The sequence below is a fragment of the Aptenodytes patagonicus genome, chromosome 1 (genome assembly GCF_965638725.1).
Source record: "Aptenodytes patagonicus chromosome 1, bAptPat1.pri.cur, whole genome shotgun sequence".
In the NCBI taxonomy this organism is placed as follows: Eukaryota; Metazoa; Chordata; class Aves; order Sphenisciformes; family Spheniscidae; genus Aptenodytes; species Aptenodytes patagonicus.
This window is the reverse complement of record NC_134949.1, coordinates 85,640,985-85,667,241: the sequence shown is the minus strand read 5'-3', so window position 1 is coordinate 85,667,241 and position 26,257 is coordinate 85,640,985. Positions and strand designations below refer to the sequence as shown.

At 47.5% G+C, this 26,257-nt stretch overlaps 1 protein-coding gene across 1 annotated transcript; it reads left to right on the top strand.

Annotated features, from left to right (window-relative positions):
* Positions 1-1,094: 1,094 nt before the first annotated feature.
* On the top strand, positions 1,095-26,257 carry LOC143163887 (alpha-2-macroglobulin-like protein 1). Its single transcript, XM_076345839.1, has 36 exons — positions 1,095-1,153; positions 1,736-1,919; positions 2,980-3,142; positions 3,502-3,554; positions 4,463-4,480; positions 4,986-5,145; positions 5,754-5,838; positions 6,675-6,789; positions 7,125-7,239; positions 7,658-7,767; positions 8,235-8,402; positions 8,740-8,970; positions 9,376-9,439; positions 10,229-10,374; positions 11,367-11,516; positions 11,945-12,058; positions 12,623-12,770; positions 13,229-13,346; positions 14,650-14,875; positions 14,996-15,122; positions 15,399-15,520; positions 15,993-16,047; positions 16,740-16,823; positions 17,221-17,397; positions 17,558-17,639; positions 17,999-18,155; positions 18,352-18,426; positions 21,857-22,019; positions 22,666-22,883; positions 23,066-23,281; positions 23,781-23,905; positions 24,294-24,384; positions 24,799-24,867; positions 25,087-25,189; positions 25,252-25,314; positions 25,974-26,257. Exons 1-35 carry the CDS (start codon positions 1,095-1,097, stop codon positions 25,311-25,313), a joined length of 4,353 nt encoding a protein of 1,450 aa, XP_076201954.1. The 3' UTR covers position 25,314; positions 25,974-26,257.

Below are 26,257 nucleotides of genomic sequence, written 5' to 3'. Positions count from 1 at the left end.
GCACAGAACGTAGCTGTTTGTATTACTAGGACAGTCCCTGGTACGTTTCAGCCTGGTCTAACTAATGCTGTCTCATACAAGTCTCAGATGTAGTTTGTGAGTTAATGCAATCTGTGTACCACTCACAACAGGCAGTTTACACGGTGACCACGCTTTTCTGGAGGTCAGGCTGGTTAAACAGCACAATTGTCTATCCTTTTGTACAGGTTGTTGTCAGTGCTAGAAAATGTCCCACATGTTTAATTTGTGAGTTTTAACTTGACCCTCATGTTCAAAAACAGAACCAAAAGGCTGTATCCCTGTACCCTAGACCTTTCAGACCCAGACATGACCAGTGAGGAACTGGAACCCATTCCTGAGGCCGCCTCCTTGCAGATGATACCATTGCTAATGGGTGTTGCAGGGAGCTGGTGGAGACCTCTGTTGGCCAGTATATATTTCCATTTCCCTTATTGTGTTCAGGGAAGGAAAAGGCAAAGTCATTAACTCATTGGTGGTTGCTGGCTGGTGGTAGCATTGCTACAGTGCTTCCTTATGCACATGCAAGGATTTGCTTCCATTCTCAAGCCAAACAGCCTAAGGAGATCCACATCCCCATAATCTGGTCCAGGGCTACTGAGCCTCTGTCCCGAATGACAACGCTGCCTGCTGTGTGCTGGGGTGAGCTCTTGCTGCTGGCTGCACAGCAGCAATCCATCTCCAGCTGAAACAAAGGGACGCAAGTGACAAGTGATCAGGACCTGGCCTGGGTCACTGATCAGCAAAGTTCTCGCTGGTTTTTTTTTTTTTTTTCCATGAAAAGTCCATTTGGTCAGATGTCTCCATGGCAGCCTTGCAGGAGGGGATGTTCTGAACTGGTGGATGGCAGCCAAAGCGGCTGCTATTGGCTAAGGGGCACTTGGCACCGTACAGCCATCCCTACTGCTGCCTGCGTATAATCTCAGGAGAGAGGAAGAGGTGGAGAGAGGCTGGCTCCTCCCCCCATCCCACCTCTTCATTTAGGCTGTGCTAGAAAGAAATTACCCCCCTAAAAACAGCCTCACTGATTTCAGAGGAAGAGGGCCATTGGAGATTGGGCAGCAAGAGCCCCCAGGATGAGGATAGCCATCCTCCTGAGCCTTCTGTTCCACATGGCAGCTGCTTTTCACCAAGTGTGAGTGATGCTGAACTTCTGTTTCGGTCTCTTTCATGAAGGCATCAGTCTAGGTAGATGGACCACATTCCATGCTGTCAGCTCTCGTGCTTCCTGCTCTATCAGATCACCCCAAAGGGTAGCTGCGTCATTTACCTTGCCTGCCATGCATTAGATTGACTCCCATGAATTAAAATATAAGCCACCTTTCTGGGGGGCTTCCAAGTCAGACCTTAGGCCCAGGGATGTTTGCTTCTCCAGTTGCCATGCCAGATCAAGTCACTGGTGTCTAGACTGCAAGGTTATGAGGCCACTTCTTCTGAAGACTGCAAGGGATGGTTTTGGGGAGTTCAGGAGATGACTGGAGTAAGGGGTTTGAAAAATATTATAGGGCTGTACTTAAGCTAATCAAGCAGAAACTATTTCTCAAGTTATCAGTGAAGCAATCACTTTGTGGGGTTCACTGTTGCTTTTGAATATTGACTGCAACCATGGCACATTGCTGAGGAATTCTGCAGTAGTGGGCCACTGCAGGGAAGCTCTTTTACATCTCTGAGTCTTCAACCTGATGCCACCTCTGATGTCTTTTTTTCCCCTCCCCAGACATTACCTGGTGGTGATCCCTGCAGATCTCCGCTACCCATCCACCCAAGTTGCCTGCCTCCATATCACCTGTTATGAAGGAAAGCTTCGAGTGAATCTGGTCCTGGAGCGCTCTGCAGGACATGAACTCTTAGTGCAAGAAACCATCCAGAAGGAGAAGACTTTCATGTGCACTAAGTTCTGGGTGAGCCACCCTAGGCAAATGCCATCACTGATTTTCACTTCAGGAACTGTAAATCCCTTGTGTTACTCCCTAACCAGGGATGACATGGACAGGGTCTACTTTGCCTTGGAGTGAGCCTGCTAGGAAGGGGAGTGGATGGTGCCTAGGGATGTGTAGCCCAGCACAGTATCTGTTGGCCAGCACTGAACTCCCCTTCTGAATCTTAATTTTTAAATTGAAGTTACATTTGTTAAAATCTACCACACTTCTGGATACATAAGAACCACCCACCTGTTTCCTTCTCTTCCATCCCAGACCAGTTGAAGCAGCTTTAGCTCTTCTCTGAAGGACTTGTGCAGCTCCACAGCTAAAGGTTGGGGAAACGGTGGTTTGCATGATGTACTGCAGTTTCTGTAGGACCTGAAGTCAGGCAGCAACTCAGCTCTTAGGAGCTACTGAAGAGCAGTTGGATGGAAATGGATATGCTTGTTATTTTTAAACAGTATCTTAGAGCTGATTCATTGTTGGTGAGAATTTAGCAAAGATCTAGGATAAGGCAGACATGCCTAAACAGTATCCCTTCTATTATACAGTATATTCTGTGCTGAGGTTGCTGGAGTCTTTGGCTGCTGGAGTCTTTGGCTGCTGGAGTCAGGAAGACCCTCTGGTTGTCTTTTCTAATCTGGATTTCTTGTACATGCTGGATAGTTCTGAAGGCCTAGCATTTGAGGCTGTGCTACAGCTCTCTCTCTCTCCTTTGATTCTCTGCTACCATCTCCCACCTTTCTGGCATCTGCCCATCTTCCTGACCAAGTCTGAAGCCTCAGAGTTGTCAGGCACCTGCTTGTCACCAGAGGAAAAATTCCTTAACCAGTGGGAAAAAGGACAGATTCCATGACATGCAGGGCCTCCTGCTGTCATGTAGGACTGAGTGAGATCTGGATGTGATCTGGATCCAGATATTGGAGGGGATGTCCTGGGGCAGGTGGAGGGGAACTGGTTAGTTCTTCCATTTTACTCTCAATTCCCACTCAGGGCCCCCAGAAGATTACCTGGGGGCTGTGTGCTCTCCTCTGTACAGGTCGCACCTCCAGCTGATGGCACAGAGGAGATTGCCACTGTCAAACTGATCATCACAGGTGAAGGGGTCAGTATTGAAGAGAAGAAAAAGGTCCTGATCCACAAGGCCAGCACTGGCACCTTCATCCAAACAGACAAGCCCATCTATCAACCAGGGCAGACAGGTGAGAGCTGCAAATGGGAGCAACTGTGGACCCTAGGCTGGTAACACCTGCTGGTAACACCATATGGAAAGCCTGCGATTGCCTGAAATTCATGGACAGCCCTAGCAGAAGGCTTTGAGACAATGTCTCTTGTTGATGTAGTGTTTTCAGTGGCTGTAATGTCCAGCTTGTGGTGACTGTGAAGTTGCAGGAGGCAGTAGGTCATTGTCCATGGTATCTTACATGTGGGAATATCTGTGTCAGATGTTATCACAAAGGTATATAGAACGGAGACAGGAGCTGGGGAAACAGGTAGAGCAGGGGTCTGTAGGGAAGCACTGAGATCTGATAAATACATTCCCTGATTTCCTTGCCTTCAGTGAAATTTCGCATCGTGACTCTGGATGAGGAATTCATTGTACTCAACGATTCGGTAAGCCAGCCCTGGGGGGCTGTGGAAAAGGCTGCCTTGTTACATCCGTGGATCCTACTTCCTTTCTAGCCTGCTCATCTGCCAAAGCTCCAACTTGTCCACATTTGTCCCTGGGCCAGGCTTGATGAGTGTCCAGAGGAGAATAATAACTAAAATAAAAGCTGGTAACTCGGGAAGATGGCAGAGGTGTACATGTCTCTTGCTCGTCTTGGCAAAATGGTCAGGCAAGCACAACCATGGGACATACTGATTCCTGATGTGATGGTGTCATGTGGGGAGTGAATACTTTGCAAGTCAGGTTTTCCTGGATGTGTGGTGGGGAGGGATGCTCTTAATCTGGCTCCTACAAGTTGGAACATGGGAAATTCTGATTGGGTATTAGGACCAACATTTTCATTGCGACAATGATCAGATATTGAAACAGGCGCCCAGAGAAGGCATCTCCATCCTTGGAGATGTTCAAAACTCAGCTGGAGATGGCTATGAGCAATCTTCTCTAAGAAGACATGCTTCAGCAGGGTGTTGGACTAGATGTCCTCCAGAGGTTCCTTCCAAACTGTGTGATCCTATACCTCTGTAACCCCCTTAAGACTGCAGCTGAGCCAGAGTTAGGTGTGTTTGTGTAGTGAGTTTTCCTAATGGAGGACTCTGCCAGGAAGTCATTAGCAAGTGCTGGGTGACCTCCAGATTGGCTTTTCCTTTCCCTTTCTCCACACCTTCCTGTAATGGACCCAGCCGGTATTTCTTCTTTTTGGTGACGTTTGTTTTACTTTATATTGTTGTCAGTGCTCTAAATTTCCAAATCGCTAGTTGCACATCCTTCAGAGAGGGCTCTGCATCTGGAGTACCTTGTGTGTGTTGCTGGCATGTGTTTGTCTTCTAATGTTTTTGCCTTTTTCCTCCCCCAGATTTCCCTGTTTCTCCAGGTGAGTGATGCTGAAATCTAGTGCTACAGTACTGTTGATGGCAGCCATTTCACTGGGCTATTCATATTCTGTTCCTGGTAGATTTTACAGACCTCTGAGTGGAATAGTAGAACTTCAAGATTTCTTAAACTAGCATACTCCTTACAGCTTCTTTTTTATGCACTTACTTGAGGTTATGCTCCCAGTTACTTCAGTAGAAATCTGAGTTGTTCTAGACTTACAAGAGTATAGATAGATCAACTTAGACCTTTATGAAAAAAGTTAGAACTGTGAAGGATCTTTCCTTGAGATCAGAATTTAGATAAGTGTAGAAGGAGACTCAGATGCTGGGAGCAGAATCTGAGCATTATATTCTCCAAAATTTCTTGACTAGCCTATACCAAACCTCATTCCTTAGCTATAGAACCTGGTAGTCTGCAGCACTGAAATCCTGAAGCTCAATTTCTATGGGGTGTGGATCAGCGAGATGCTGGAACAACTGTTTCTTCCTTTCTTGTGGGTGTAGGACCCTAAGAACAACCGGATAGAGCAGTGGCTGAATGTGGTCCCGCAAGACGGCATTGCAGATCTGTCTTTCCGGCTAAGTGACGAGCCTCTGCTGGGGACATATGTCATCAATATAACCAATGCGAAAGCGTACGGCAGCTTCTCCGTTGAGGAGTATGGTATGAGCATGTGTGGTATATGGCTGAGCTGCAGAGAGGACCTTGCACTCTTGATCCAGGAAGCTGTGTGGTTATTCCATGATAACCATCCTGGGAGCAAATGGGAAAAGTAATAGTATCTGTCATAGAAAAGAGTCTGAGCTGAGGCTTAGGAGAGAGGCCACTTTGGGACCTTGGGTCAGTGTGTGGGAGGAAGGTTGTGCATGGCCCCAGACCTTTGACACAGCTGATTCCTGCAGATCTCTGCATCAGACAAAACAAGGTCATTTAGGATGGACTTTTCCAGAGAGTATGAAGTCCAGTGCCATGCCACTTATCTTTCATCCCCTAATTAACTGTGTTGGGAGGCTAGTCTTCTCTCAGTGCAAATAGCTGTCAGAAGTGCAGGGACATGGACATGTTTGTGTTTTAGTTTGGGAAGAAGCAATCAACCATGGACTACACACAAATCTGTTAAAGAAACAATGGAAATCTTCCCTTTCCCCTTCTCATCACCTTCCTTCTCCATTTCCTGGCTCTTATTCCACCATAGTCTATCTTCATGTTGATTCTCTGGAAAGGCTGTCCCTGGCCAGTGTTTCTTACAGTTCTCCGTTTTTTCCTTCCAGTGCTGCCAAAATTTGAAGTGATCTTTGAAGCGCCAAATCAGATTTATGCACTAGATAAAACCTTCCCGCTCCGGGTATGTGGCAGGTGAGGACTCTGCTTGGAGGGATGGTCCTGTGTTAACTTCCAGCCTGATGAGCACAAGATGGCTAGGTAACCGTGAGGAGCTCAAGGGAAATTTACTACACTTCAGTTACAGGAGGCCAGAATTTTCCATGGCAGCTGTTTGCACCTTGATGCAACACAAAACATTCCTATAACTATCCTTCTGGTACTCTAATGCCCCTTTTCTAAAAATACTCCACAAGTCTCTACGCACAAAACGTGGGGGAACAACCTACAATTTGACAAGCAGCCATTTGTGGGGCAGAACATGGCAGATGTTTGGTGTTCATCTCCCTGCAGAACAAACTCATGGGAAATGAAGGGAAGCTTTTCCAGATTATGCTCCAGTGGAAACTAGAGAGAGGCAAAAAGGAATTGCCCCAGGTACAGTCCAAGGACAATGCTAGGGTTAACAGCCTCATGTAAAGGTGCTTTCTTAATGAAAGGCACTTTCTTAATCACCCACGCCTGTGCTCATAAGATGATGCATGCCTTCAGCATATCCTGGGGTTATTGCAGGTGATGCTAATGTAAAGTGCAGAGCTCTGTGCTGAGTCAGCACTTACAACACTCTGGTTTCCCAGAATAGATTAGTTTGGCACTAATTATATCACAGAGCCCTTGATCTTCCATCACTGCAGTGCCCTAGCCTGACCCTGCTTACGGGGTCAGGGCTCCTGGGCCTGCTGTACGGCTGCCGCTCTTGTGCTATATTGTGAATATCTGTGAATAAGTGGTCTCTGGGGCTATGCAAAGCAAGCTCTGTGTTCTCTCACTGTATATGACTGTCTCTTCCTTTCCCTGCTCCCCCAAAACAGATACACCTATGGGAAAGGCGTCCGAGGGATGGTTCACATGAGCCTTTGTCAGAAGATAGCCCCATTCCTGCCCAGTGCTTCGAAACCTGATCTCTGTCAGGAATTCAACAACCAGGTGAGATGCTTAGCAGGAGCTGAGCCATATTCAGAGACATTTGTGCTCAGCTTCAGGGTAAGGCAAGGCTGCTGGAGGCTTTAGCTGAAATAATAGTGATGTTACCCTGTGGTTTTGGCTGCTTGGCCAGTGGTCTACTGGTGCTGCCTCTTAGTGACTGTGCCTGGTGACTATGACTGGGTGTGCCTCATGTGCCTGCTCCACATCCTGGACTGCTATGTCAAAAGGCAAGCTCCCTGAGAGCAGGGCTTTTGCGCTGTTGTTTCTGTGCCATTTGGGTAACTTCTAACATAAGTGCTTTGCTCAGACCTTGTTTCCTCTCTCTGTACTTTCAGACAGATGAGACAGGTTGCTTCTTCACAAATGTGAGTTTGTCCTTCTTCAGTCGAGACTTTCGGTACTATCAGGACAGCATAGTTGCAGAGGCCTTGCTGGTGGAGGATGGCACAGGTAACTGGAAACATCTCTGGTGGCTGGGAAGAGGCATGTGAAGATGCACTAATCTTACCAAGAACACTGGAGACTTTCAGACTAGCAAGGGCTCTGAGCTTTCTGAGCCCGTCGGGGCCTGCCACCTAACCTCACAGATACAGACAGAGCCACCAGCTCCTGACGGCATGACACACACAGTCTGAGTGCCTCCGGTCTCAGGTGGTGAAGCTTAGGGACCTCTTTAAGGGCTAAAAGTAAGTGGGAGAAAGACTGGATACCCAGAGCCCTGGGCAGATCGTCTCCCTGGTATGAAATGTGTGTGCAGCTGAACATGTGCATCAGTATTACCAGTGGGTCACTCTGCAGGGAAATTGCTGAGGGGTGCTTGGCTTCCTTGCTCCCTCCCTTATGTTTCTGTCTCGCTGCTTTCATTCAGAGATACACATCAATGCTTCCCACAAATTACTCATCTCCAAGATTGGCGGGATGGCCTTGTTTGATGATGTGAATTCTTACTACCACACTGGAGAGATGTACAGGGGGAAGGTAATTCCCAGTTACAGTCCTTTGGAGGGGAGAGCGTGAGCAATGCCTTCAAAGTGGCTGTTACCTAGCATCTTGTCCAACCTCACCTCCAGCCAGGGGCTTGGGAGGGCATGAATGACTCCCAGAGACAAAATTCTCGAATTGTCAAAAGTGAGAAAAACACCCAAGACTGCCATTTGCCAAATAAGCGTTGAGTAGTAGCAGCTATGGAGATCCATATGTGGGGTGCAAACCCAAACATTTGGAATTTCAGGATCTGGGAGGCCACCTGCTGTGAAGGGGTAGAGAGCATGGGGGTGAATGAATACGGTAGTGCAAGTGATAATAGGAGTGTTGATAATATTGTTAGTGAGTGGAAGGGTGACTTTGCTGTCTTTGGAAATGCTGCTCCTGACTTGGAGAAGCAGGAGATTCTGTCTGCTGATTAGACTCTTCTGCACTTCTCTTGCTCACCATGATGTTCTCAGATTAGAGTCATCGACTACCAAGGCAAGGCACTGAAGCACAGAAAAGTCCTCCTTGTAGTAAGCTGCTGCGAGCAGCAATTTAAGCGGAAGTACCTCACTGGGGACTCTGGGAGAGCTTCATTTAGCCTGAACACGACTGCTTGGAACAGCAGCTCGATCTTCCTGGAGGTAAGTAAGGAAGGGTCTGTCTTGTTGGCAGGGGTACACATGCATCTCAGCTATTTACTGCCCCACAGATATCTCCCCCTTGATGGGGGAGATGTAGTATCTTGAAGGGCAGTAATTCAAACCTGAAACACCTCATCATGCTCTGAATCTTGGCTCCCTCTGAGAGTTTATTCTCCAGATCCCAGTTGCTTTCCTCGTGAACTCTCCACACAGAGACCTGTGCTATGGTGTTGCTCAGACCTGATCTGAGCTTCTTACCAAGCCACAGCTAGGGTGATTTGCAGCTGACTTGCTTAACTAGAGAAATTAACTGCGGAGGTTTTTTTTGTCTCACCAGGCAATTGTCCTGCATCAAGATTTGGATAAAGAGCCTGGGACAGTTGGTTTGAGTTACCAGCGAGCCTCTCATTTCATACGTCCATTCTACAGCACCAGCAGGAGTTTTCTCTCTATTGTCCGTGTGCCGGAAACAATGCCCTGCGGTAAAAAGCAGGCTGTCCAGGTGGCCTTCAGAATTTACCAGGAGGACCTGGAACACGGGCCCAAGCGTGTCATTTTCTCCTACTTTGTGAGTTTCTGGGGAAGTGCTAGTGGGTGATGGCTCAAGGCACAAGATCAGCATCTCCTACACATTCAAACCTGATATTTGATAGATTTTGCTCAGCCCAGGACAGGTAGCTCATCCAGCCATCATGGGGCTGGATCCTGGTTTCCATCCTGGGACTGCAGTAATAGCAAGAAAGGCAGCACCTTTCTTTTAGGCCTTGCACAGGTGCAGGGCAGGTATTGCCTTACCTGTCCTCCCCCAAGTCCCTTGATCCCCTGAGTTCTCCCTGCTACTTGAGAGCAAGTAAAGCTCATATCCCTCCCTCTGCCCCCATTTAATCTCCCATTTCAGGATTACTTTGATCTGCACAGTGGTCTCAAAGACTATGTAACTGGCATTCCTTTCCCTTTCTGTATTCTTCCCTAGGTCACAGGGAAAAGAGGGATAGTCCATGCAGGTCAGAAGACTGTTTGGGTTGGGCTGTCAAGAAGTAAGTGCACTCCCCTGTTTCATATCTTGCAAGCACTCAGTGGTCTGTGGCATCCCATCTTACTTGGATATGTGCCATAAGCCTTTTTGCAATTTAGAGCTGGCTCACCACTTTTCTGTTGCATCAGAGCAGCGTGCCTTTCCAGCTTTCATGTTTCCTTTACCTTCCTGCTTGGAACCAAGAGAACAATACTCAGCATTTCCCAGCCCATATGCTCATCCTCTGTTTTCTTCATTTTCAAAGAAATCTCCTTTTGCTGCCCCTGCAAGTGGCATGAAACTATAGCCTTACCCTCTATCAAAACTCTCCTGCTTTAATTTGCAGTTGTGTCTAAAAATAATCTTTGAGTAGTTAGGATGCCACAGCTTATCATTTTGATGGGTGTTGACTCACTGTTGTGTACTTCTCCAGCTCTTTTTTTAAAGCCTAAATTATAGGTGCTTTGGGTCAAAGGTCACTTCTTTGTTGGTGATGGGATGGGAGATGTTTCGTGATGGGAGGCTTTGATAGATATGTGAGACTCTCACTCTTTGTGGAGCTAAGCTTGAACTCCAAAGAGCTGTTTCATCTCCTTGAGGGAATGCACAGAACCAGGAGGAGTCTTTTGTTGGTCTTGAATACCAGATCCAGAGATGTGCTGATTGTTTCAGTGGTATCCAGAAATCTCCTTGGTCCTGAAAGACTTGAGGAAAGGAATTAAACAGGCACATGCAGAATAGCAAAAGTTGATCAGAGTCCATTTTCACTACCAAATCTACTGTCTCTTTTTCCCCTTTCTCCTCCATCTAGTGCTGAAAGGCGGCTTCGCCATCCCTCTTACCTTCAGCTTGACCTATGCCCCAGCTCCAAGACTTGTTGTTTATGTTATCTTCCCTAATGGAAAAATCATCGCTGATTCTGCCATCTTCAGTGTCTCCGTGTGTTTCAGAAATAAGGTAGGATTTGTGTCTGAGGCCATGACTAATTGTGTGAGAGTGTATGTGTCTGCTGCAATGAAAGAAGAGACTGAGGAATACATAATATGTGTAGCTCTGTGTGGCTGATACTGTGTGGGATGCTGTCACGTGAACTGCAGTATGTCAATGATGAAGTGTGCTGTGATGTATGGAGCAAGTACGTGCTGAGCATTGCGGGGGCTGCTGCAGTGTTTGGGAAAGGCAGAGAATTGCTGTGTCTGCCTCCATAGGCTTGTATAGCAACTGCAACCCAGTAGGATCACAGCCCAGCACAGGTTATTAGTGTGATTCCCAGGAGACCTCAAGGCTGCTCTGCTGCTGCAGCAGACACTTAGACTTGTTAGTATGTGGTGTTGGGAAGACATCTGAAAGTGGCTGATGGAAGAAGTGGATTTTACTGGCCATCCAGAAAGGGCTGAGTGCTTGTGGTCATTGTGACATCCATGGGAATCTGCTTTCTTGGCTGTGTCTGGCACTCCAAAGATGAACTTCTGAGGACTGGCATTACCTCTGCTCCACAGCTGTTTGTCTGCCATGGACAGTCAGATTCAAGCAAGAACAGGAAGTGCTTCAGGAAACTGAGACCAACCCCACAAAGAGCCTGGAGATAAGGACTAGGCTTATTTTTGATCTGGGGCTCCAAAAGGAGCAGAAAGATAGCTGTGTGAGGTGTGTGACCATGGCTGGCTGGTTTGCTGGGTAAAGAGAACGCCGCGTTCTGACACAGGAATGTCTCCAGTACTGCAAGCTGTGCACACTGATGGTTCCCCCTCTGCCATCTTTCCTGTTAGAACCTCAATGTGATGTTTTTCTAAATACTTTCTGGGGGTCCTTGGGAGATTCCTTGGGTTTCCATCCAAGGCAAGTCCTTGGAAACTCTCTTCATGTAGGTCCCTTCCCGGCTCAGGAAGTGGTAGGGTGGCCAGCAGCAGAAATGTCACTTACCTATTGCCTGCATTCTTCCCATCCAGGTGGAGCTGGGCTTCTCAACACCGGAGACCCTTCCTGATTCAGAGGTTGGTCTCCACCTGCTGGCAGCTCCTGGGTCCACGTGTGCTGTCTGGGCTGTGGATCAGAGTGTCCTTTTGCTGAAGCCAGGAAAAGAGCTCAGCAGCTCCTTGGTGAGTGAGCCTGCTCCAACTTCTTCCCTTCCCTCGTACTGACATGAAGAGGGAGGGAGAGAGACAGGCCATTGTGTCTGTGCAGAGCTTAGCTCCCAAGGAACTCGAGGCACTGCCCAGAAGGATCAGCAGCTCTCTCAGTGTGGCATGGGTAAGGATTAGGGGCATGCGTTAAGAAAGAGTTTGAACATCACTCAGTGCACCGGTGGTAAATGAGCTTCTGTTGTTCTGTCTCATGTTCAGTTCAGCAGGTTGTGCTGGCTCTATCAGAGGAGAGCTGGGGAAGAGTGACAGTGAGCCTGGGCTTTCTGGCATGCATTCATGCACAGTAGCCAGGAGCAATTCAAACAGGCCTTGGATGTATGACAGGAAGGGAATGCCAGGTTTTATTTGTGCTGATTTTTTTTTCCTTTTTCTTGCTTTCCCAGATCTATGGGCTGTTCCCATCTGTTTATAACTCCAGGTATCCTCACCAAGTGTCTGAAGATGATTCATGTGGGTTCCCAAATTCTGATGAGCCTGATGTGTTTACAGCATTCAGGGTAAAAATGGTTGATTTGGTGGGTTGGGATAATTCATGAATTGAGAGAAGTGTGGCCCCCTGACTTTACCAGTATCCTAAGAATGCCGTTACAGACAGTATGGGGAACAGGTCCAGTTTAGGCCCTTGTAACTCACTTGTTACTTGAATAAGTAACTTGAAATTGTTGACTAAGAAGAAATTGTTTTGTGGTTACTGCACTCTGGTTGTGTGATTCAGGATGCCAAGGATGATTGGTTACTTTAATTGGATTTCACATAGTATGTTTAATCTCCAGAGCATGAACAATTGCACTCTGCAGGCTGAGAAGGCATAGTACCTAAATGACCATGTGTTTGAAAAAACATAAATTTGGCTGACTCAGGCCAGATGAATTAGCTCAGAAGACCTTGTTTGCCCATTGTTGAGAAACTGAATAATTCCCTCTTAAAACGAAGCAAAAGAATACTTTGCCAAGCCAGAGGACAGCCAAGTCCCCACTGTGTGAGGGGACAAAAAGGCACAGGGTAGAAAGCAGAGGGGAGAGGACAAGCTTCTGGTGCATCAGTTCTTTTTTTTCCTACAGGAAATGGGGTTGAAAATTATGTCCAACACCAATATCAGGAAACCCAGAGTGTGTCCAACCACTCCATCAACAACTATGCTGCAGGAAACAGCAATGTTTACTTCCAGGCCCATGTTGATGTTTGCCCAGCCCCATAAAGCATATAACAGTAAGCATTTGCCAACTGTTTCTTCTTACATGGGATGCTCAGTCTTTCAGGTGAAAACAATCCTAGGTTTGAGCTAAGAGGCAGTACTTGCTGTAATTGCAAATGGAGGAGCAAGAGTGTTCCCTGGCTCTAAACCTGTTGTGCTAGTGTGAGGCTGCCTGGGGCTCACGGCTTCTGGCTCTGAAATGCTAGTGAGCTGTCTGGATCCCAGGTCTTATCTCTGAGGTGAGGGAATGGTTACCCTTCCCTTGGTGCCTACAAATGCAAGTAAGGCCCACAGCACCTCTGTTGTTTGAAATGAGGCAAGAGATTTTAAAATTTGGGATAGCACCTTCTGTTCCAGTGCTGTGCTTCCCAAGAGCTGACTGGATGACCTGCAGCCTGAGCTGTGCTGGAGCCCCTTTGCTCTAAACCAGGGCATGAGGACCCTGCGGTGACTGGGTCTTTGTTATTTCCAGCAGAGCCTCTGACAACATCTACCTATCAGCCCACTATGTTTTCACCTGTTTCTTCAGCTGAAGAGAAAGTACACAAGCATTTCCCCGAAACCTGGATATGGGATTTGTATTCTGTGGGGTGAGTAAACTGAGCAATGGTGGTCTAGTCTGGGTGGCTTAGTGTGACTGGGAACGGCAGCAGATACAACTGGGTTTAGATCATAAGCTGGTGAGGAAGATGTCTAAGGACATATGTCATGGGGCTCATACCTGTCAGGCCGTTTCTCATTGGAGCTGATGTTTGCACTGAATGCATTTTCCGGTACTAGATGATCATACAGAAGTACTGTCCATCCATGGGAGGTGGCTGGCATGGGAAGATAGCAAAGCAAGTGCAGTGCAGCAAAACAGCTTGGTTTATGGCCTGCACTCTGCTTGTGGTAGCCCTGTGGGCTGGCATTTCCCAAACTGTGCTCACAGGATGTATCCTGGGATGCAGGGAAAGCTGATCTCCACAGAAGTCCTTCACAGGACTGGGAGTTGTGTCCTGTGAGAGAGGCTCAGTGAATACACGGGGGTCTGCTGGGGGAGCTTTTGGAGATTTTTCATCTCTGACTTTAAGAATTTCTTGTCTGGTATCTGGAGACTGGAGTCTGCTCAGGCCAGATGCCCCCATATCTGCCCTCTCCCACCTCCACTGTCCTTCCAGCTACATCCATCTCTTCACTCGCTACCAGCAGATATCTCCTATGTGATTTATCCGCCAGCCTGATCTGAGCAACCAAAGATCTCTATGTTGTATGTGTTGCCTTCCTGTACGTGCCTGGCAAAAGTGAATGTCTCCAGTTATTGGAGTCAAATAATATCATTAGCTTTAGCTAGGGCTGGTTTTATGTCTGCTGTGGTAGCAGCCACAGAACAATCTGCTGCTCTCAGTTGTGATGTGGGCACAAGCCAAGTCTCTGCCCTGTCTTTGTGTTGGACTTTAAGCTGTCAGTGTCTCACAGAAAGGTGAATGGCTGGATCTGTCTCTTCTGCTAAGTTCTACTGAAGCTGAGCCAGTCTTGTTGCTCTTCTGGTGTCTGGTTCTCCATCCCTAGGCCAAGAAGAATAAAACTGCTGACATCTGTAAAGCATTTTTAGATGTGCAAAGGGCAAGCACTGGCACTATCTGATAAAAGCACTGAGTGTGATTGATGGCATCTTGCAGCCATGTAAACTATTGTCAAAAATGTTCTGTTGATATAAGCATCTGAGGCAGGGGTCCCTACTTCTACAAGGACCTACTTGTAACCCTACAAGGGCTACAAGTTCAGCAGAGGTTAGGGGTTAGGCTGAGGTTAGGGGATGGGGTGCACTGGAGAGAATGGCGCAGACCAGGTCACCTGGTGCTGTGTACAGCAAGATTCAGTTAAATGCTTCTGTTGCTGTCTACTTCTCAGTCCCAGTGGGAACAAGAATGTCACTGTCACTGTGCCTAACACCATCACACAATGGAAAGCAGCGATGTTCTGCACAGGACGTAATGGCTTTGGACTTTCTCCAACCTCCAGTCTGCTTGTTTTCAAGCCCTTTCTTGTGGAGCTCACACTGCCATCTTCTGTGATCCAGGGTGAGACCTTCATCTTGAAGGCCACAGTCCTCAACTACCTGCAGCGGTGCATGAAGGTAGGCGAGTCCTGATAGGCTATGCAAGAAAAGCAGGGTATGGGTAGGTAGGAGATGGCTGAAATCTATGGCCTGTGATGTTTATCTTGCTACCACTTGCCATCCCTGCTGCCCCTTCAGATCCAAGTGACCCTGGAGGAGTTTGCCCACTTCCAGCTGAAGCCATGCAAAGGCTGTGTCTACAGCAGCTGCTTATGTGCCAATGAAGCTAAGACCTTTCAGTGGAGTGTCACAGCTGAGCAACTGGGTGAGAAGAACAGGGAGGTGGGGTGGTGGAACTGGGAAGAGATGGGACCAAGGTGGGGATGTTTTGTAAGAGCTGACATGGAGTGAGGAGTTGTTTGCCCTGTTAACCAGAGAGTACTTGTTTGCATTCATCCTAAGGTGAATTACTCGCAAGTGTGTGCTAGGAGGTACAGAATCATATAGGGCTCTGATCCAATTTTTTGTTTTCAACAGGTGACTTCTATTGTATTAATGGGAAGTGCTTCCTCAGATGATGTTTTGTGTGTGTTATTTTCAGGGCTCATGAACATCACCCTCAGCACAGAGGCTGTGGCCACCAAGGAGCTCTGTGGTGAAGAGCTACCATTTGTCCCAAACCAAGGACAGAAAGACACGATCACCAAACTCCTTCTAGTCCGGGTCAGACAAGCTCTTCTATTACCTAGACCTAAAAGTGGGCTTTGTGCAATTCCCACATTTTGTGCAGGGTGATTTTGGGAGTTACCCCTTGCTATTAAAGGTGTGTAATTAGAATCTCAGGGCCTGAGCTGGGCCCAACCATGAGGGCTGATGGATGTGGGAGGTAGAGGGGTATCCTCCACTTCATACCATGGAAAACTGTTTTATGTCCTTGCTCCCGAGCTCTCTGCTGAATCTTACAGCATCAGTTTCACAGACATTCAGAAGTTATGATATTCTGAAAATGTGTGCTGTTTTCTTATCTGAAATGAAAATGATTGATAATAATTTACATTTTTATGTGATAATGATGTTACTCCAGCTGACTCTCCAGCCTGAACCAGGCTTTTGTCCATATCTATTTCTAATCCACTTGTAATCCTGTTTCTCTCCTGTGTGCTCATTATAATGCTACTTTTATGTGCTCTAACAGCCAGAGGGAGTGTTGGTAGAAAAGGCTCGCAGCTCCATCCTGTGTCCCAAAAAAGGTAGAGAGATTGTTTTCTTCTTTACCCTGTTCACCCCCCCCCTTCCTGCCTAACCACCTCCTGGGTCTTTCCACTTGTTGAAATATTTTCTCTGTCAACATGACCAAGCTACAGAAGCACACTCTAATTGTGGTGCCAGCTAGAGCTTCCCCTGGCTAAGGATGTGGGTCCAACCTTTTAGCATCAACATCCCTGATACTAATGTGATAGCTTGAGGCCTTTTTCACCTTTGGTAATAAAACCAGACTACTGAACATGGCAAGGCTGGAGGACATGACTTAGGATTGTTGCTCCTGTCTTGAATTTTATGGTGTGTGACGGGGCCATTAGCAGATTTTGAGAGCACAAGGCACATTGAGAAGATATACCTGCAACTGAAATCTGAAACGAGATGGAGTAATTTATGTAAAGAAAAGCAGGAAGGTGGCTTTGACCACAGAGGGTTTCCAGGAGAAGATCGTCTCAACCTCTTTAGAAGGAAGGCTGTTAGGATAGCGCAGTCACAATGAGGTTGGTGGAGGGAGTTGAGGGTGGAATGGGACAGGGTTTTTGAGGTGATCTGCAACCTCTGCGACAGGAAAATGGGATGTTAGCGCAGAACAGTCTCAAACAGTCTCTGGGAATTTTGAAGGCTGTTTTCATCAGAATCTCTTTCTTTGTGTCCTCCTTACACCTTACCCTGCTGGTGACAGGGAGTCCAGCACAGGAGTCTGTATCCCTGATGTTGCCTCTAAATGTGGTTGAAGGTTCAGTCAGAGCCACTGTGTCGGTCACCGGTAAGGAATTCAACTATGATAATACCTTTCCAAATCTGATATCTCTGAGTTTAGCCCTAGGAAAGCCCAAACCCAGAATGCCCCACACCCTTTCTGAGGTTTTCAAGGCTCCACTGCCTTGTTCTTCCCATGTGTGTGGCTGTGTTTCCTCGTTCCAGATAACCTAAAACACTCAGCAAGGGAGAGGGTGTTCTGTTTACGGGCTTCCCCTGCCAGGATAGGAATGTATACAGCCCATATGGAGGGCACAGTGGAACTGATAAGCTGGCTGGGCAGAGGTGTCCCCACACTGCTGTGCTGGGGCTATCTTGCCTGGTGCACTGCTGGGAACGGGTCACAAGTGAATCCCCAAACCTCCTGCCCAGGAGGTGGTTAGAGTGCCTATGCTCTGTTCCAGGTGACCTCATGGGGACAGCACTGCAGAACCTAGACCGTCTGGTGCAGATGCCCCACGGCTGTGGGGAGCAGAACATGGTGCTGTTTGCCCCCATTGTCTATGTGCTGCAGTACCTGGAGAAGACGAGGCAGCTGACCCCTGAGATCAAGGAGAGGGCAACAGGATTCCTGCGCAATGGCAAGTACAACAGACCCACCTTGCTCTTCTGCCTTCCCCTGTGCCCAACCTAACAATGGTTGCCTACTCCCCTTCCCCCCCAGAGCACCGCCCCATTCCCTGCCCAGTGATCTCACTGCAAATACCATTCTGAGCACTAACGTCCTGTCCTGCTTCCCAGGGTACCAGATACAACTGCAGTATCAACACCCTGATGGTTCCTACAGTGAATTTGGTACCAAGGATGAGTATGGTAATACTTGGTAAGCCCTGCGCTCTCTCCTTGCTGTCTACCTGCTGTCTGACAGCCTGGAGGTGGGCAGCTTTCTGCTTCCAACATTGAATCCTTTCTGTCCTATTGGACCCAAAGTGTTCCAGACGCTTTCTGGGCTAGGGCATCCCAGGGGTATGCAACTGTCCTTGGACCAGCAAATAAGGAATAGCAGAACAATAGGTGAGGAGAGACCCACCAGTTTCAAACTCCTACTTTTTTTTCTTTTTCCTCAACTTCTGCTTAGATTCTTTCTTTCCACTCATTCTTCCCTCTCTCTCATTCACTCCATCTCTCTCTGCTTCTCTCTTCCCTCTCTCATGCCTTTTTTTCTGTTCTTTCCCCAAACAGGCTGACTGCATTTGTGGTTAAATGCTTTGTCCAAGCCAAGCCATACATTTTCCTGGACAACAGGACCATCCAAGCTGCTCTCACCTGGCTGGAGTTCCACCAGCTTCCTAACGGTTGCTTCAGAAATGTGGGCCAACTTTTCCACACAGCCATGAAGGTAGGAGCCAGAGCACCTTGAAGGACAACTCAAAGCAGTTCTTGCCAAGTGTACTGGTAATTGTTTAGTTCACTTTCCTGTATTGTTCTGCTTTCTTGCATGGGGCAACCCAGGGGTAGGTGGGACCTTTACTGAAAAGCTTCAGGTCTTTGTGTATTAACTTTCCCAGCTTTTTAGATGTTTATGCTTTTTGTAGGGAGGTGTGGATGGGGAAGTCCCCTTGGCTGCCTACATCACTGCTGCGTACTTGGAGGCAGGAGAGGTACCAGAGGTAACTATTGGGATTCTTTGCCATGCTCTTGCCTTAAGATCTGAATCCTGAAGAGCTTAGTGGTGTCACTGAGGCAGGCAACAGAGCATCTTGGAGAGGCTTGTGGACAAAGTAATAGGGCGGGGGAGGAAGAACTTATCACTTCTCAGGAAAAAGCCTCAACTATCCCTTGAGGAGGACATCTCTGCAGGGGAGAAGGTGAGGTTAGACTACAGGGAGCCATTGGAGTTCATGGCTAGATACTGTGCCCATTTCCCAGACTTTGGCTGCTTGTTCCTGCTGCCCTCCCCCCGTTCTCCCACCCCCTTGCTACCCTTTGTACTATACACGACTGAGAGCTAGTGGTGAGTTGTTAGGGAGGAGAGGTTGGTGTAGGTGCTCCCACAGTCAAGTAAATAGCCATAATGACATTTTTAATGTGTTTTAGCTTCCTAGAAAGTGGAACTCTGGGAAAGGAGTGCTGTAGGGAGATACGTGTTGTGAAGTAGGGCAGTTGGAATTGCACACCTAAGTAACAACAAACGTGAATTCTTACAAGTGCTAAAGATCATTAATTACTCTGTAGTACTGGCAGTTAAAAAAATACAGACACCTTGATGGAGAAATGCTATTGCTATAGACTTTGAGAAGCAAAATTCTCTGGAAATAAGAAAAGTAAGTGAAAGAGCAGTGCTTTTCATTGCAACTGAAAGCAATGGGCTTAGGGAAAAAGCGAGAGATGGGAATTAACCAACCTTCTTTCTGGCAACAGATGTCTTTCAGGTCACCTTTTCTCACCATAAGGACAATTAAGTGTTGGAGCAGGTTGCCTAGAGAGGTTTAGTTGTCTCCATCACTGGAGGTTTTCAAGACCTAACTGGATAAAACCCTGAGCAACCTGGTCTGATCTCATAGCTAACCCTGCTTTGAACAGGAGGTTGGATTAGAGACCTTCTGAGGTCCCTCCCAATCTGAATTATTCTATCACTTGGTAATTCTATGAACTGTCTGAGTTTTGGCTGACTTTCGTGGAGGAGGCTTTTCACAAAACTGGATGACAAATATTTGACACATACTGTGCTCTGCAGCAGAATGAAACAAAAGGACAAGGACCTTCATCCTGGTAGAAAATTAACGACGACTTTGTTGTAGGTCTTAAGAACCAGTTTCTCATTTGGGAAGGAAAGCAAAGAGTTACTGAGAAGAGACCAGACTGCTCCAAATCCATGAGTAAAATCCTGAAAGGGAGACAAACAGGACCTCAAAGCAATTTGCATGATGAGCTAGTGGAAGCCACTCCATCCTGAATGAATCTACAGAGGGTGACTTAGCGCTCTGATAGTGGTGATAGAAAATCTGGGCTACCACAAGGTAGGAGACCTCATGGAATTCCTCATACTCCAGAGAAGATGATAACAGTATTATTAGCTCAGAAAGGATTGTCCATGGAGTGAGGAATGCTTTGTTGCAGAAGCAGATTTGTTCATGTGAAAGTAACCAGACAGTTATTCAATTGGACATACATGCATAAACCATTGTTTCTAAAAAAAATGGTCGTGACAATGAAAGACACTCAAAAGTATCAACAAATAAGTTAAAATACAAGTCTCACAGTAGTTATCCTAGCCCCAGTGAAGGAATTTGCTGAGTAGGTCTGTGAGTAGATGAAGTGGGAAACACAAAGCTTGCCATAGCACCCAGGAAAAGTGTTCCTGAGTGGGTTATAAATGCTTTTACGAAGAATACACAATCACTGGAGGTCAAAATTCTGAGAAAGAGTTTGAGGATGTCCTGCAAGGGCTAATGCACTCAAGATGTTCAGAACAGATCCTACTTTCCCTTACAAGCATACCTAAAAGGCTCATGAAAGTCGTTAGGGGTTAAAATGCAGGGAGAAGGTTGGAGACATTTTACACTGTCCTGAATGAACTGGTATTAAAGCATGGTTTGTATGACAAAAAAGTCTAGGCAAATACAAACAGCCATCTACCCCCACTCTGTGTTGGAAATTGATCTCTTGGAACAAAACAGGTTGTTTATGTTGACTGCAGAAACAAATGGCATATTGTAGAGGAGCAGTTTCTTAGCTGGCACGTGACTGCTCCCAGGGAAGCTAAATGCTTCTGTACAGTATGCCCTTAGGACTGCTATTGTCAATACCAGGATGAGCACAGTAGGTGTGAAAACACTTCCAGTAGAGTGGCACTCTTAGTTCTTGTGTTAATTTCATCAGAAGACACCAGAGCCAGATGGGTTATAATACATGTCAGACTGTTCCTAGACAAGGTATTAAGATGTATGATAACAGGCAGCACTTCACAGGTGGTAGAAAACACATCAAGTGTTTTCACTTCAAGTTTGGTAGTGTACAAACACTAGTGCCTCCATTTTAACTGTCTGGGAAAGTGAGAGATTTAAGAAGGAAAAGGAATAATAAAGGAGCCGCTGAACAAATTCATGAATGTGATGTAATTCCTACTTAGGTCTATTCAGTTACAGAATACAAAGGCTACTGTGCTGCTTGCAGTTATTATATTTATTATATTTAAGGGCAAATAGAAAAGTAGGACTTTTGAAATGATGGGAGCTTAGCTTACCGCTTCTGCTGGGCTTTAACAAGAGAGAGCAACCAAAAAGCATCAGTTGGATCCTGGGAACTTTTGGTACTCCATGAGTAGATACTATGAGCATTTCTGAAAATTGGTGGCTGCATCCAGCAATACTACTCCACCATCTAGAGAGCACAAAGATGCTAGAAGGCAAAGAGGTGAGGAGCATGTCACATGTCAGAATAAATCTTAATGTAGCCCTTGTGTGATCCTTACTGTACTTAACCAAGAGGCCACTAGAAGAGGGGAAACCATGAAGCGCTGTAGATGCACACGTATGGGACAGGCAACCACTGCGAGCCGTTGGCTCATGTTTGGAATAGCGTAGCTGAATGCTGGAATACAATGCTGCTGAGACCAGTGGGTTTGCTGCCTCCTGCCAACAGCAGTACTGGTGTTCTAAGGGAAACTGGAAATCCCAGTGACCTTGTAAGGCACTGTAGAGCTGAACTGAACACAGTAATCTTGGTCAGCAGGCTGGGTGTAAGCATTTGCAATTGTGCGTTGTTGCTCTCGTTGTGTTCAGACTTGGAAAGTAAGATGCGGTGGTGTTATTCCAGCAGTAAGGCATTCATTTCACTGAGAGAGCACTGCTGAAACCCTTGACAAGCTTGAGGGGGTCTGTCAAGCACCATGCACCAAGGGCTGGAGACACTGCTTACTGGTGCTGCACTGATACAAAGAGAAGAGTGCAGGCTCAAGCACAGAGATACCTGGGAGAATGTATGGGGTGCTTTCTGTGCCAGCATATGCTAATGCATCCTTCTGCTCATGTACCTCAGTGTTTGCCTTCCTCACGTGTGTTTGTGTGTGACCAACACCCATGTAACTCTTCTCTGTAGAGTACAGTGGTGCGCAAGGCTCTGGGCTGCATCGCTCCTTCCCTTCCCAATGCTGCCAGCACTTACACCCAGGCCCTGCTGGCCTACACCTTCGCCCTGGCTAAGGACTCTCAACGCACGCAAAAGCTACTTGATATGCTTGATCGAAAGGCAATCAGAGCAGGTACGGGAACCTCAGTGCCAGGTGAACATCAGAGAAGGGACAAGTGATCTTTCTGAGCCCTTGGTTACATGCAACCTGGAAGGATCATAGCCCTACCCTTTAGGTCCTTCACCAAAGAGAGTTTTTAGACAGCCAGTCTACAAACTCAAGGTATGTGCTGGCAATACTGTGGTGTGGGTGCTGATCTCCTTCAAACCTCTCATCCTTTTCTGGTACCCAAAGTGGAGGTTGGGCTCTGAGAGAAGTGGGCTTTCTTATGCAGGACTGTAAAGTGCCAGAGAGGGAAGCAAGCTGGCAAGCTGCCCCACTTCTTGTTAGTCCCTGACCCCCAGGACTGGGTAGTGGGTAGTAGCTAGTATCAGGTAGTTAGTGGACCTGGCAAACAGGACAATGGAGAAGTTGGATGCCTGGGAGGTACTGTGTATGCAGACTATTGTCATATTAGTTTTTGTATATCACCTTGGTGTGTAATATGGAGTGTTGGGTATTGCAAAATACATGGGATTGCAGTTCACCCAGTGACGTGATGACCCAGCCAAGAGTTATTTACTCAGTGGTCTTTGCAGACACAAGCCACTGTGCCTCCTAGGCCTCAGGATTTCTCTCCTGACATCCCTCAATGTGATCTACTCCCTTCCTTTCCCAGGTGGGCAGATCCACTGGAGTCAGACCTCGTCCAAGCCCAGACCCAGCACCAGCCCTTGGTCACAGCCACTGTCTGTGGATGTGGAGTTGACGGCCTATGTTCTCATGGCCCTGCTCTCCAAGCCAAATGTCACAGGGTCTGATCTCACCACAGCCTCTTGTGTCGTGGCCTGGCTCACCAGGCAGCAGAATGCCTATGGAGGGTTTGCCTCAACACAGGTAACTTGTGGCTGGGGAAGGGGATGTTGCTTGAGAAAGAACCTCTGCACAATCTGTGCACAATTTATGTATGTGTGAATGCTTTGAGGAGAGGAGCCCTTGTATATGGAGGTCCTCAGGACAGCAAGTTCAAGTGTCTTTGGGTCTCAGAGCTGCAAATGTAATTGTTTCTTCCTTTTCAGGACACAGTAGTCGCCTTGCAGGCCTTGGCTAAGTATGCAGCGCTGACGTACAGCACGAAAGGGGTTGCAGAAGTGAGGGTGAGGTCCCAGAGAGGCTTTGGGAGGAAGTTCCACATCTCCTACCAGAACCGGCTATTGGTGCAGGAGGCAGCACTGACAGAAGTGCCGGGAAAGTTCTTGGTGCAGGCCCACGGCAGCTGTTGTGTCTTTACCCGGGTAGGTTCCCACAGACCCTGCTGTGACAACCTTCTGCTCATCATCTTATCAAAAACAAAAGTCTCCGTTGCAGCTCTATGCAAGGAAATGTGCATTAACTGGGCTTTAATCCCAGCCTGTTGCCAATGCAATAAACCTGTGTGCTGTAGGAGACTCAGAGTATGTCCAAATGTGAGGACAACGATGCTTCCATGGCTCTCAGGGTATTGGAAGATGGAAATGTTGTATAGTGGTCCCACTACTGTGTGCCTGACTTGCACAGTCTCAAGGGGAAGGATGAGGAGAAGGAGCCCCAGCTGGAAGGATCATGGAAGGTTTCCAATCTGAGTGAGCTTTATTTTGGGTACTGGGATGAGCATGCTCATTGTCTATGGTTTATCCAGTCACTGTCTGGGGTCCGTATCTTGAGGATTAGAGTAGTCAGTGGAAAAAAAGGTATGACAGATGATATTGAACTAATTATCCATGTCCTATTCTGTCTTTTTGTCTCTTGCTGCAGATGGTGCTGAGGTACAACACGCCCTCCCCACAGGTCTCCACATCCTTTGCCTTGCAAGTGAAAACCGAGCCAGTCAATTGCACCAAGGATGATACACACTCTGTTACTGTCTATGTCAATGTCAGGTGACTCTAAAGACACAGCTCCACTTGGGAAGGAAAGCCAGGCATGGCTGGAGAGCCGAGGGGTGCTTCTTGGCTGCAATGGAGGCACCAGGCAGTTTCAGCAGAAGGTCCAGATGGAAGATGGAGAAGGAAAGATATAAGTGTCCCCGGGGAAGGGGAAATGTTTCTGAGGGCTTTGGTTCTTGCTAGGGAGAGGAGTGCAAGTAGTCACCTCAGACTGGGGATGCTCAGAGGAGTGCAGCCATCATCTGCCCCCTGTGAGAGGGAGCAGTGACTGCCTTGGCCCCAGTCCTGGCTGGACTGCCTGGCTCCGGGTCTTACACACAGGGTATGGTGGTGGAAGGAAGGCAAAGCTGGGAGAGACTCTCTTTTTGATCTTCTCCCCCAGGTATACTGGGAAGAGATCCACTTCCAACATGGTGATCGTGGAGGTGTCCCTGCTGTCTGGATTTGTCCTGGCTCCAGGATCTGGGATGTCTGTAAGAAGCCTGGAACAGGATGGTGATGTGGTGTCAGTGGGACCATCCATGCCCAAGGAGAGGGGGAGGTTGCATAGGAATGTGTTGCCTGTCTCTCTCTTGAGCAATCTCACCATCCCTTCCCCTCTGTCACACAACAAACATGAACACATACTGTCGGCTCTCTCTGTGCCTTGAGGATGGTGATCCTTCTGGCCCAATTTGCTCAGCATATCCTTGACAGCTAAGTAGCCTGGGTTCCTGTCCTTGGGTTTTGCAGGAGCTGAGTGGCCCTGCAGGGAGATGAGCCTGAAGGGCTAAGAGCCCAAAATAAGTTTGGAAGTGAGTGAATGAGAAACTGCCCACTCAAGCGTAGATAAACCTTGTTGGGATGTCTCGCACAACTAAATTGCTTCCTCTGCTCTCCTGTCCTAGCTGCAGCATTGGCACCCTGTGAGAAGAACTGAGAAAACACAGGGAGGTGTTGCCATTTACTTGGACAAGGTGTGTGTGTGCTACGAGAGAAGCTGCAGGAGTGGAGGACAGTGGCAGAGTTGTGTGGGGAATCGAAGGCTAGGCTAGCAGAGCAGGATATTCAAGGTTCATCTTGAAGTCCTGCCTTTGACTCCACAGAGTTGTTATTGCCTATCAGTGGGATCAAATTTAGGTGAGGAATAAAAAGAACAGCTTGTAAGTGAAATGTCATTTGCTTTTCTTCCCCAGCTGAGCCATAAGTCTGAGACATATGTCCTGCATCTGGAGCGGGAGATTGGGGTGACCAACCTGAAGCCAGGCCATGTCAGGGTCTATGACTACTACCATCCAGGTGAGTGTGGAACCATGGGGTGCCAGGGTGTTTGCACTTTGCTCGATGCAAGGATAACTTAGGTCTTTCCTGTCCTGTTGCAGAGGAGCAGGCCCTGGCTGATTATAATGTCTTCTGCATCTGAGGTAGGTGTGAGTCCCTTCCTGAGCCCCTGTACAGACCTAGCAGCCTTGTGATGTTTCCTCTGCAACACAGCTACCTCTCTCTGTTGCAGAAGAACCCTGTGTATCTCTGATTCAGCATGTTCCCTTAATCTAGGACTATTATCTGGAATTCCCTAGGCCTCCAGGGACTTTAGTCTCTGCCCTCTGTTTTCTGGACTTTGTAATGTAGTCTTTGCTGGATTGCCCTGTAGGCAGGACATGAAGTGTTTAACATGTGGCCATGCTGTGAAGGACTAGACATGCATTTTCTGGGACTCTCTGCAGGGCTGTCTGGGCTGGTATAGTGCATGGGACTGCCTGCCAGCTGAGTGACAGGGCTTATAGATGGTTTGTACTGTTCTGGAAGAACTTCCAAGCAGAATTCATGGTACTAGTTTCAGCTTACACTGTTTGGGTACGGAGAGTCCCACCTCTTCCTGGGGCTGAGATAAAACAAGGGCACTACATCAAACCAGAGAAACACTTTCCTTTAAAGTCCTTAGTGAGAGCCTGGGCTCCCTAGCTGTTAGCGTCCCCGAGTTAATAATTTGGGTCATATTATTTGCTCTCTGGGTTACTCCCTCCTCCTGCTCTCATTTCTCCAAGGACTTGGTCTGCTCCCTTACTGTCCACTGTTTCAGCCCACAGGGATCCCACTAGTGCGAGATGCCCTAGGACAGCAGGGCTGCTGCATTATTGCTTCTGGTATGATGGGGCATGTGTCACCTGGAAAGTCCCATCTCAGTGGGCTGGGGCAAATCTCAAATTGGATTTCAGGACTAAACCCAGCCCAAGCCATCCTGCTCATCCTGACAGCCTTTTCCTGGTGAATTCTTTGGGATGTCTGATTAATTCTGATTGTTTTAATCCAGGGATTTTCTTGCTTGTAAAAAGAATGAAAATAAAATATAAGTCACAAATCTGG

Bases quoted from the DNA above. Each gene is read 5' to 3' on its own strand.
- LOC143163887 (XM_076345839.1), top strand. From the start codon at position 1,095: ATGAGGATAGCCATCCTCCTGAGCCTTCTGTTCCACATGGCAGCTGCT. The intron at 5,146-5,753 runs GTATGAGCATGT...TTTTCCTTCCAG, and splicing joins CTTCTCCGTTGAGGAGTATG to TGCTGCCAAAATTTGAAGTG. The intron at 8,971-9,375 runs GTGAGTTTCTGG...ATTCTTCCCTAG, and splicing joins GTGTCATTTTCTCCTACTTT to GTCACAGGGAAAAGAGGGAT.